Source organism: Melozone crissalis, unplaced genomic scaffold (assembly GCF_028551555.1).
Source record: "Melozone crissalis strain CALT ecotype California unplaced genomic scaffold, PUWL_Pcris_2 ptg000027l_1, whole genome shotgun sequence".
In the NCBI taxonomy this organism is placed as follows: Eukaryota; Metazoa; Chordata; class Aves; order Passeriformes; family Passerellidae; genus Melozone; species Melozone crissalis.
Genome location: NW_026535805.1, coordinates 78,530,352 through 78,543,111, shown reverse-complemented (window position 1 = coordinate 78,543,111; position 12,760 = coordinate 78,530,352). Strand labels below are relative to the sequence as shown.

Below are 12,760 nucleotides of genomic sequence, written 5' to 3'. Positions count from 1 at the left end.
CATGATGAATGCTGTTAGTTCAAAATCAATATATACTTACCAAGTATAGGTGGCATAATTAGAGAGAAGTTGAGTATACACGCTGTTGCTGTTCTGTACACCTTTGTTCATTATCCATACCCTGAAGTTACTGTTGGGGCTTTCAAGGCATACTTTGTTGCTGTGTGTTTTCAAGAAATATTGAACATTTTTGTCCTTAATACTGTGTTTCAAAAATGAAATAAAAATTCTTGTTACAGGCAATTTTAGGGTTTATTAATTGTTCCCTTATTACTCATACTTCAGATGTAGAAGGAAATCAAACATAATACCATATTACTATTTGATTTATCAACTCCCCCAAAGTAAACAGGGCTGTTTAACAAGGAAAAATATCTTTGTGAAGGAATATATCTGTTCTCTTCATAAATGAGTGACTCAAAGTTCAGATCCAGTTTAAGCTGCCATACTGTGTTAGATTGATTTGCTCTTAACATTGAGCTACTGAGAGATCACTTAAAGAACACTTTAATTAACTAAAGAAATTCCTCATACAGCTAAAGATTTGTGTTTATATTCATGTATCTTGTAAATTATATACCTTTAGGAAAATGATATGGGAATAAGGCTTCTCTAGAAAATCTGGTAGGAGAGGAATTATATTACCTTGGTTTGAAATGATGACATTATTGCTGAATAGCATTGGATAATCTGAAAACTGTATCATCTAAACTACAGTATTTTCAAATTTAATTTTGAATAGAAAATTGTCCTTCACAAGGTGTCATGATAAGCAATCATGATAATTGCAAATTTTTTTCTTAATTATGTTCTGTCCTCAATCTCAGAAATTGCTATGAAGAATTTTAATGGAAGTTTATAGTTTACTTAATAACTGTGGCATTTAATATGGCTTCAAGTTTTATTTGATGAATTCTTTTTCATGTCTTAAAATTGTTTTGTGAGATAATTTGTTTCACTCTGCAACTTGGAAAGTACATTACTCATGGGTATGTCCTCTCATCTTTCCAGAAAACATAGATGTAGAAATTCGTCTTACAGAATTGTGTGAAGAAGTCAAGGTACAGGGCTTTTTTTCATGTATTAAATAAGTGAAATAACTATAAAAGTAGAATGTGCTGATTTTATATGCTACTTGGGAATAAACTGTTTGTTTCAGGGATGACAGCATCTATGTTTTTCCCCAGCACTTATTTAAACTCTTCCTCCAAAGAGAAATTGCGCAATTGTCGCCAAAACTGAACTGTTGATCTGGTGGCTTGGTGTGTCAGTGGTAGCTGTGTAACTATTTATGTCATGAAACTGAAAGTTTAGAAAGGTGGATTACTTGTATGAAAATCACACTTTGAATTTTCTGCAGTTAAAATTAGATTTTTTGGGATTGGATGTTATCAAATAACAATGATGCAAGATCAAACAGTAATAAGTTTTACAAAAGGAGATTCAGCAAGTCATCCCCTCATCTAAAAGCACTTGTTCTGATGCTGTCTCCTTTTCCTGTTTCTCTACATTCTTGAGGAAACACTGTCTGCTTTAAATGGCTTAGATTTGTCTCCCCGTCTCTCTCCATAGTCAGAGCTAGCCCCAGCTGAATAACCAATTTCTTGGTCATGGTGAAGTCTGAAGGACAGGTTTTAAAACTTCTTGAAAGTTTATCCACCCTTTGCTGGCAAGTGGGCCCAGCTTGGAAGCTCACCTTTAGTACTGCAGTAATAGTATAACTGCCAGAAAGTGTAATGTGGCCTTTTAAAGGATGTAATTTGTATAACTGGAGACAAATTCAGCCCTGCTAGCTCTCTATGGGCAACCAATAATCTTACTTTATGTATTAAAATAGTTTTTGTATTTACATAGCTTCTCTGAATTCGTTAATTTCTCCCTTAGCTTGCTAAACATTTTGTTTTCTTCATTCTGTTTTGTACAATTCATACCAAAAGTTTCTCTTATTTCTCTTCTTATTGGTTAAGTTGTTGTTTCTATATTCCCAATCCTTTTTTCTACTAGCTCTGTAATATTGCTAGAGTTGGTTCTTTACTGTCTTTTCATTTTAAACCCTTTGCCTCAGTGCCTTATGGGCCTACAATGAGTTTCTGAAAAACTGTGTTATTTTCTAAAATGGCAGGGAACATAAGCCTAGCTATCTACAATTGCTGTGGAACTGTATCACAGGATTACATTAAATTGTAAAGAAAGCAAAACTTGTTTCACACCAAATTTGTCCTGGTGTGATCTGGTTCTTGGAAGGCTGTGCTATAACACTGCTTCCTGGCTATGCATAAAATGTATGTAGATACATAGCATCTTATAAACGTTATTATGAGTAATAACTATTCTGAAATGGAGATATCTTTATTAAATTCTTAAGATTTTGTCAAAGTTGGACTAACATAGCAACTGTCCATTTTTGGTTTCCTGATTCTTCTTCCTTTCAGGCACACAGGACTTTTACATGTTAGAAAATACAACAGTTAAACTCAGTTATCTTTGCCATAAGTGGAATTATTGCTTTAATTTTTGGACAGGAGTCCTAATTCTAAAAAGCAATGGGATAAATATTTAACACAACATAAAATAATCTATTACTGTTTTAACATAGATTTATCCATTGTCTTGGTTTGAAGAAACTCCAGGACATCCAGTTTTGATACTTAGTTTAAATGGTTCTCATTTGAAAGTTGCTTTTTAAATTAAAATTCCCCCTAAGATAAAGTATTCATTTTTATTATTATTCCTGTGTGTACATTATGGTTTCATCAGTGAATCACATAAATATTTTTTCCCGACTTCAGAAAATGGAAAATCCTGATGAACTGGCAGAACTTATAAATATGAATCTTGCTCAGCTTTGCTCACTTCTGATGGCTCTCTGGGGGCAGTTTCTGGAGGTCATTACCTTACAAGAGGAGGTCACAGCTATGCTAGCACAAGAGCATCACACTTTAAGAGTAAGTATTGACCCAGAGACCTTCATATGTTTACTGGGACACATTGTTATGGCAATGTTTATCACAATGAGCCTCCAGATTACCATTTTTCTATTTAGATTTTGGAAAGCTGGTTAGAATTGTAAAGGGAGCTGTTCCATTTCATTTGTTACCTTGTATATAATGTATAATGTTGCTGGAATATAATGCATAAAACATATTATTTATGTTTATGAACCAAGTAATTCATTGTTCTTTTGAATATGAAATGCAGTTTAGAAGACAGATTGCAGGATGTGGAATAACATATATTTGTGCAGACTGATATACTTTTCTGTGGGAGCCATGTCTTGTGCCCACCCTACATTTTATTTCTCTGCATATAGGCTGCCTGCTTACATCATAAACAAAGTATATTTCTTTCTGAATTAAGGATTTATGATGTTAATAAGTTTTGAGAAGTCTTTTACATGAGAATTTGTAAAAGAAGGGTATGTGAAATGATCAGGTGTGTGTGTGTGTACTAACCCATCTGTAGTGCTGTTGGTCTGTCTGTGGGTGTGTGCAATTGCTCTGGGCTCTCTGCAAGCAGAACCACAGCAGTGCTCTTCCCATAGTGAAATATAATCATGTATGGACTAAAGCATTGCTCTTCCTTGATAAATCACATTGTTTAGTGAGGAAATGGTGGTTGTGGAAATAGCCTGTTATGGAGAATAAATGGAATCTTTCAGAAAGAATGCAAAGGGTTATTAGTTTGATGTGCTAGCCATAAGAAAGGTGTCATTTTATTGTCTCTCTATGAATCTTACTTACCTTTCTGTGGGTTTTGTATAAATACGGGAATCCCTCAAGTTAACTGGTGGAAGGTATGAAACAAGAATACTGTTTCATTTAGCCTGCATTTGCATTCAGCTGCTGGTATGCTAGTGTTTGTAAAAATTTATATTTAATAAAACCAAAGGAAGAAGTGATACAGGAATTTTTACTGCTCCAGAAAAGACACTGCTAATTATTATGTATTTATCTTCTTAAATGTGGTTCTTTTAAAATCTGTGATGTAAGTTATCCTCCTTGGGTCATAAATGCCTTAATTATTGAGTTTTCCTGCAATTGTTTTAGGGAGTATAAATCCAAGTATTTCACTATACTATGGGAATTGAGACATTGCACATATTAAAGGTATTTCTGTGATGCTTTCCAGTTTGACAAAAATTCAAATAGGAGTTCCCTTCCTCCCTATGAAAAAAAAAAATAGTATAATTTGATTACACATCTGCATGCCCTGCATCATTATGACTTGCTGTTATGCTCACTCCTTTTGTTACCTGTCACTGTACTTTGCAGATACTCTATAATCAGTCAAAGACTGGAGAGGAGATGCAAGGCATGGGTAATCCTAAAATTACATTTTTGTGTAGTGCCTGATAGCAGAAAGCAAGCAGGCTGACTGAGCCAACTTAGAACCAACAATGTGATGTTACTTCATTTTTAAATGGACACTTGTTTTCTGCACTCCAAGATTATATGAGTTTGTGTGAATACTTTGCAAATACATGTAATTAAAATATATGTAAGAAACCATTGCTCCACTGGGCTTCCCATGTGGCAGTAGAGCAGGAACTCATAATCCATAAATTCAGTAAACCTTTAAATGAAAAAGAGATGCTAAATTTCAGCCTTTTCTAAGAGTGTGTTCAGTTGTTGGTTTTGGACCTTGTTTTGCAGTGCTTAGTATAATAAATTGTAACTTTTATTTATAACATCTTGAGAATTTATATTCAGAGGGATTGTATAAACATACCTCAGGAAATCTATATTGATGAGCATGTTCCACTGGAGCCATTATCTGCACATACCAAGTGATGCAGGTTTTTTGGTTATTGGATTTAATTGACATTTAAAAGATGATCTACTAATTCTCCTATTTGGAGACTATATGTTGACATTTAGAGTCATGGAATTGTTAGGGTTGAAAAAAAAGACCTTTAAGGTCAAGCCAAACTCCTAATATCCAACCTAGACCTCCCCAGCACAACTTAAGGCCATTTCCTCTTACCTTTTCACCTGGGACATGGAAGAAAGACCAATTCCCACCTGGCTACAATCTCCTTTCAGGTAGTTGTAGAGAGTAATGAAGTCTCCCCTGAGCCTCCATTTCTCCAGGCTGAAGATGACCCATTAATTCTCCTCTTAAGAGACTTGACCTGTCCTTTCTGGAATAAGAAACGTTTTTATTTTGGAAATGGATACTTTGATGTGTTCGCAACTGGATGCTAAATCTCATTTTATCTTTTCTTCTTGCAGTATTTCCAGACTATACTTTCCACAGGAAATTTCTCACTGGGTCTGTTTATTAATGAACTCTTTTAGGGAGTGATTACCTGAGTGGTTAAGATACTTGTGTTGAAATACCCTTAGATAGGCCTGCCACCTGTATTTGGTCAAATGACTTTCACCCTCTGCACAGATGATTATAAACCAGGTATAAACTGGTTTATAAACTCTTTCTGCTGAAGAGTTGTTCATCTATTGAAATTATTATTTTAATAATTTTACTTATGTTTACTCTAGTGTTTCACTATTTAACTATTTTCAAATACTTGGAAAAGCCCTACATTAAAAAGTGAGGAATACTTTAAAATTGAACATCCATCTACTACATGGATCATACTGATCAACCTGATAAGGTTAGAAATGTATTTTATTGAAAACACTGCTCAGAATATGTTAGTTGATATTACAAAACATTTGAACACTAAACTAGTTCATCTCTTTATTCTGTAGTGACATCTTCTGGTAGGTCTGAATATATTCTTCCAAAATTATTTCTTTCAGTTTGATCAGTCCTAAAATAGGAGTGCTGTAAACTAAGACCTCTGACTGCTATTCATAAATATGCAGACACACAATATGTATTCCACAGCAGTTTTTATACACAGTTCTTCTGTTCCCATTGGGAGGGCCATAAAAACCATGCCTCTGGGAAGTCTAGAGATTAGGAGTAGCAGCTGCAATTTCCTCCTGCAAAGTCCTTGTGGAGTCAGCCCAAGTCAGTGGTTCCTGCATCATTAGCGGAGCTGGCAGTCACTCTGGTACTGCAGAGCCTGGTTAACAGTGTCCTAGCAAGTGCCTCAGTCCTTCAGTAAGTTAAGCACCTATTAAACATAATAAACTACTGTTGATTGGGGGTCTTTTCTCTCATTAATGAGCTCTTATGTGCTTTAGGAGCTTGCTTTCAACTAACTTTATACCCTTGCTATTCTATGTGGAGCTGTCTGGAGCTGGTATTGAGATTTTCTTCAGAAGCACTGGAATTACTTAACTACAAATGGGATTTATTGCAAAAGAAAAAATATCGTCATCTTCCATGGGAGAGAGTGTAGTATTCTAAAGATCTACTAGCCATATAACTCCAGTTACTTTATGTGGTGAAGTGCTCTCATGTAAACTCAAAACTACCTTGCTTGCTTCCTGGGAAACATCTGTGTGCCCATTTCTTGATATATACCACAGACATCTACTAATTTGGCAATGTTCCTGTAACTATATTTACCAGGAAGTGCTTGGTAAATAACCTGGTTGATTAGGATCTTTAATTAATTTTTAGATTGCTTAATTTAAAGTGATTATGTCCACTCTTCATGATGAATTGTTCTAAAATCTAGTTTTTAAGCAGTAAAATTATCTGTTAAGTCTATTGTATAACAGTCCCTCCTTCCTGAGTAAGGGGGTGGGGATTATCTGAAAAAAATCATGTATTTGCAAGATAGATGTCTGTTTAGAAAAGACAGCAGGAAAAATGCAGTAAATTACTTGGGAACATCAATTCTTGTTCCACATGTGTCTGTATAAACTCATAACAACAAATTCTGAAAGAAAGCAAATTGAGTTCTGGCAAGACTGAAGTTGCATTTACAAATAACTGTTGAATTGTGTGCTTTCTTTTTACTTCAATGCATTTTCCATGACTATTCAGAGATGATGTTATGACTAAGATTAATTTCAGGTAATACAGTACAATAAATTCCGGGAGGTTGGGACAAGACTTTCAGTTTCTATTGCAAGTTAGAGATGGGGGGAAAAAATGTTTGTGATTTGGGATTGGGTTTTTTCTTTAGCACCTTAGAAAAAATTTTCCTCAGTTCTACTTGTATTAAGAAAACAAAAAGGTGTAGAAGCTACAGAACTTAATCCAAGTGGTTCTCTCTAAAAGTATAGTGGGCAGTGTATCAGGAGGGAAAATGAACTCCCATGCAAGTGCTCATCTCTGAACAAAGTTAATGTGGTCCTGAAAGTCTTATATTTGCCAGTTCATGGACAAGATTTTCAGAGAGCCATGTTTGTGCTCGGAGTGGGGGCAGATGCTGGGGGAGGCTCTGAGTGAGAGAGCTGAGGGAGCTGAGCGAGGTCGTCCCTCTTGTTGCCAGTTTCACACTGAAAACTCCCAGTCTGTTCGGGAAGTTCCGTCATTTAAGGGGAAGACAGAGTATACTGAAGCATATACTGAAGGAGTGTAGGAGGTCAGGAGGTGCTTGGTAAATAAATTATTGATTTGGTAGACTAACATGTAATTCTCTAAGTGGGATAGAAATTTTGTTTAAATTGATACAACCAAATTAATGTTAACAAACAAGCTATTGCCAACAACCATTGCACTGCACATTCTCTTTGTTTTGCTTTTTTTAGATGCAGGTAATTTGGCAGTTGCAAAAATAAAATGCATATTGATTGAATTAGTATTTATGTAGAACATTGGAAATGTGAGAAATCTTGTACAAAACCTTTGGGGTTTCTAGATACTACATTTTCAGTACATTGATTATGTTTTCAATTGCAGCAAATTGCTGTATCATTCACATTCTCTTTTAGCAGGTATTTGATGGTAAAATGTTGATTGTTTAACATGTTTGATGGTAAAAAATATACTCCTATGTGTTAATAAATATCACTTCAGTATTGTATTGTTTATTGACCTCAAACATACAATTAAGTCTTTAATACAGTGCTTATAATTAATATACATTCTGTTACTGTCTTCATAATTTCCAGCTGAAATCTTTGCAAAGTAAAGATTGTTTTGCACAGTAGTTTACTGTGGGCTAGAGGATACTTACAGAAAGTTTGAAACACTCCTGTATATTTTGAGATGGCAGAATATGTAATGGGTTTCTGCTTCTGAAGGTAATACTCAGGCTCATTCAGAAGTGGGAATTGAAGAGTCATTTCCTTTCTTCCAATTGAAAATTCCAATAGTATTTTTATGCATTATTGTTTGAACCTGATTTGGATGATTGATTTATTGGAAATAAAATTTTCAGCAGGCAGTTGAGTCTAATATAATTCCCAGTTATCCAGAGCACAAATTAAAATTGTTTCAGTCACTAGTCTTGTCTGTGTCACCCATCCAGAATGAACAACTGAAAAAAAAAGTAACTGTCTGTATTATACATACAAATGATACACTGATGCATAGGAATGCTGGTGGATTTTTGAAAATTATTTGTAAGGTAAAATAAGCTCTACCTTCATTTGTGTCTTGCAGGTGCGCAGATTTGCTGAAGCATTCTTTTGCTTTGAGCATCCTAGGCAAGCTGCTCTTGCCTTTCAAGAACTACAGTGAGTAGCCTTTGAAATTGCACACTATATAGCATGTAGTACTGTTACTGTATAGTTTGTGTTGTGTAGAAGTAGCATTGCAGAAATACATAAGAAATTAATGAGAAACTTTTGTTCTCAATATAGATTTAAAGTACTGGTAGTTATATAAGGAGTTATTAAATAATCTATTAATAGTTAATTAGTAGAAAAGCTTCTACTAAAATGAATTAAACTATTGGTAATTTCTGTTAATGTAAAAATAAATAGTTCTGTTTTTTTCATGGAGGACTGCTTCTTTTTTCAGTGCTCAAAGTCATCTACAGGTGTGTGCAGCTATCAAAAACATTTCCTTCTGCAGTTCTCTTCCACCCCTCCCTATTGAATGCAGTGAACTAGATGGAGATATGAACTCCTTGCCTATTATCTTTGAAGATCGGTATTTAGATTCAATTACTGAAGGTAAACACAGCTCACAGTACAATTTCCTTTTGAAGAAATTAGCAAAATTATGTAAAACTTGAGTATTTTTTCATAAGTTTCTTGCTGGCTTTAAAGAACTACATTTACTTGATAGAATATGGGGTTTTACCTTAAGTTTTGAGGATGTGTAAAATTCTATAATTGCTAGTGTGTTATAGCATTACTTATCTGCATAATTTTAATGTAAACATACTTTCTCTTTTCCCCCTTTTCCTTTGAAAGATTTGGATGTACCCTGGTTGGTAGCTCAGAGTGTTCCAAGGGCAGAGTCCAATAAACTGGATAAATTAGAAGCTGAAGAAGGTTTTGTTGCTGGTTTTAGTAGCCCAGAACTCAAAATGAGACCTGCTGGTGCCTCTGTCTTTTGGCATTCAGAAACTGAAAAGATGCTAACAAAAACCTTCAAAGGGAAAAATGAAGATACAAATAAATCCAAAGCTAAGGTTGCTAAGCTCATAAAAACAATGAAAGCTGAAAACACCAAAAAAGTCGTAAAACAGAACTCAAAGGACTCTGTGGTGTTAGTAGGATACAAATGTTTGATAAGTGCAGCACTGGAAAATGCCTGTAGAAGGTTAGAGGGTGAGCCTTCGTACAGTGCTAATGAGGGGCTGGACCCTGGAGTGAGTGGAATTCCTTGTGATACAAAGGCCTGCATCAGGCAAATAACTCCAAGAGACCTTCCATTGATGCCATATGATGAAATGGCTGTCAAGACTGAAGGTGACCAACCAGGTCCCTGTAGTCCTGTGCACTGTGAAAATGAGGCAATTTTTGATAGACTGACCATCTCCCAGACAGGTTCTGGAACTGCTCAAGCAGATGGTGCTTCACAACACAGAGGTACGCTTGAAGATTGTCATGGAGGTCAACCAGCTTCCTCAGGAGTCAGGACAACTGAGGTCAAAGCAAGTGATAAGAATCTTTATGAAGAGGAGAAAGGAGTGGCTCGCACTGGATCGTGGGCTAAGTTTCCACAAGATGAAGAGCACAAAGAGAATTTGTTGACACCCAATATTCAGTCTTCAGGATCTGGAAACAAATTGAATTTGGGAGAACAGGACCCCATGCCTGAAAAGGAAGAGGTCCATGAGAGAAACTGTCAGCATACCAGTGACATCTTGACAAAAATGAAAAGCGATCCACCTACTCTTTCAACAAAAGAAAGTCAAATCTCTGCAAGTGGAGACATGACTAAATTACCTGATGTTAGTGTGACGTATGCCTCTTCTAGATTTTCAGATTCAGGTGTAGAAAGTGAACCAAGTTCTTTTGCAACTCACCCCAACCCTGATCATGTTTTTGAAAATGTTCATGGACAAAGTGCACACAATGGTGAGAGAGCATTTCCTCAGCCTTTACTAAAACCAGACTGTGCAATAAAAAATACAATCGAAAGCCATTGCACTGAGAGTACAAGCGCTGTAAGTGAAATACAGTCATCCCTGACATCCATAAATTCACTTCCTTCAGATGATGATGAGCTGTCACCTGATGAGAATTCAAAGATATCTGTTTTACCTGAATGCCAGCTAAGTGACAGCAAAACAGTATTGGATCTAGGAGCAATTGACTTGCCAAAATGTGATGACAGTAAAACATCAAACACCAACTTGCAGCAACAGCTTGTTGTGTGTTCAGAGCACTTGGATAACAAAACTCCCTCTATACATTCCTCACTCTCAGGAAAAAAAGATTTGTTACACTTGGTTGTTTCAGATGAGGACACGCCTACTGATGTGGAAAGTTACAGCCCACAAACAGGCTCTGGTGCAACCTGCAAGGACCCTCAGGACCTTGAAAGGCCTCCTAGAGCTACAGAAGAAACAGTTAACTTGTGTTTGGAAACAACTTGTATGGGTGAGCCATCTGCTGTTTCAGGTTCTTCATCTGTAAATGCAGCAGTTAAAAAAATAAAAGGAGAACATAATGAGCCCTTAGAACTAAAGGGCACAATTGAAGAACTGTCAGGAGCTAAAAGTGAAACTGGTACAGATAATCCTTCTCCAACTGGTAGTGCTGACATGGTAAAGCAAGGGCTTGTTGAAAACTATTTTGGCTCTCGAAGCAGCACAGATATTTCAGATATTTGGACTATGAACAAGAGCAATCCTGTTAGCCCTCAAAAGGAAGCATATGAAAAACAAATTATTTGTTCTTCCCAACAAGATGAGGAGGAAGAGGAGGATCAAGAAATGATTGAAAATGGGTATTATGAAGAAACCGATTATAGTATATTAGATGGAGCGTGCAGTGCTGACCAGGATCATGGCTTAGCAGGAGAGAGAGTCCTGAGATCTGAAGTGATTGACAGTGGACACCTGCAAGACATCATGCCTGTGCCCCCTGTCTGTACTCCTGGCTGTTTGTCTTTCCCTTCTTCTCTAAGAGACTCTCCCTGCAATGTTACCTCTTCTTCAAAGAACAAATCTGATGCAATTACACAACAGCCAGGCAGCACATCCTACAGCTCAGCTTCAGCTGTTTCCTGGTATGAAAGCTCCCCAAAACCTCAAATGTTAGCGTAAGTGATTGTTTTAAAACGAACTTTTTACTTCTAGAAATTATGTTAATATAATAGAGAAGGGGAAAAGAAGCATGGTTGGGCTTCTGGGTAGAATGCCCCAGAACTGTGGCTTGTGGATTCAGCATGCCCAAGTAACAGCATGTTCTAGATGTTCAGATAAAAAGTGTCTTAGCACTACACTTCTGTGAGTTATCTTGTAGTTTCATGTGGTTTGAAAAACAAGTAAAACAGGATTTTTCTTTGTTATGTTTAAAAAATAATCATCCAGCTGAAGAATGATGTTGTAAAAAACGTTATGCTATTGAGCATAAAAATGGTGTTTTATGAAATAGGAATTGTTAAAGTAGCCAGCTTGGCAAAATATGCTTTGACTTTAAAAACAAATCCAAAAAACATTGTGTAACTGGTTGTCCATCAGATTAGTTACGTGAAGCAAATGTGTAATGCAAGCTATGGTAATGGCCTTATTTTTAAATCTTAACTTCAAATATCAAAAATGTAACACCTCAGAGACCGTAGTGCTCTAAATTACACTGCAGTTTGGAGACCAGGAAAGCCAAATTTAGAGGATTGTCAGGGATCCCAGATTGTACCTCTTCTTGCTGTAAACATAGGAGTTTCCCTGATAAACTCCTGCTGCTAAATAAACATGTGAAGCAGCAGTTTGTGTTGTATTGGAAGTAAAATGTTGCAATGAGAGAAAATTTAAAAGAGAGGTAGAAACAAATGCTGAGCAGGTGGAAGAGATAAAAGACCAGATAGTTTGTGAAAAGCAGCTTGAGAACAGAAAGAAGGAGTAAGCAGTCAGGTGGAGGAAAACAGGTTAGAAGTGGCCAGAAAAGTAGGTTCTCAAATACTATATGGTGGTACTGGTGTGCAGTGGGAAAGATGAAGAGCAGAGACTACTCAGGCTGTTCTGTAACAATAAAAGGGAGCTTGGAATAAAATCAAGGACTTGGCTGTAGGAAAAGCAGAGTCTCCTGGTATATGAGATAACTGTGAATCCAGAGGGTATGGTCTGCTCCATAAAGAACCACCCTTGGTGTGTTCAGGAAACATGCCTTGAGTACAAAGTCAAGTAGCTTCTGTTGCAGAGTGATAAGAGCAGCTGTCAGCAGTGGTTTCTGTTCAGGCTGACTTCATTGAGGCCTGCTCCTGCCAGTTAGTGAGGAAGGAGCTAAAGATAAAGCAGGGAAAACAGAAAACAAAAGGTAGAATGGGAGGGAAA

At 36.4% G+C, this 12,760-nt stretch overlaps 1 protein-coding gene across 2 annotated transcripts in view; it reads left to right on the top strand.

Annotated features, from left to right (window-relative positions):
- Window positions 1–12,760, top strand: part of FAM135A (family with sequence similarity 135 member A) — a 79,437-nt gene that overhangs the window by 50,186 nt on the left and 16,491 nt on the right. For both annotated transcript variants that reach the window (XM_054279325.1, XM_054279324.1), the window contains 5 exons: window positions 1,012–1,061; window positions 2,790–2,945; window positions 8,470–8,543; window positions 8,830–8,984; window positions 9,228–11,529. In XM_054279325.1, the coding sequence (XP_054135300.1) occupies window positions 1,012–1,061; window positions 2,790–2,945; window positions 8,470–8,543; window positions 8,830–8,984; window positions 9,228–11,529 (2,737 nt within the window). The remainder of the gene's footprint in view (window positions 1–1,011; window positions 1,062–2,789; window positions 2,946–8,469; window positions 8,544–8,829; window positions 8,985–9,227; window positions 11,530–12,760) is intronic.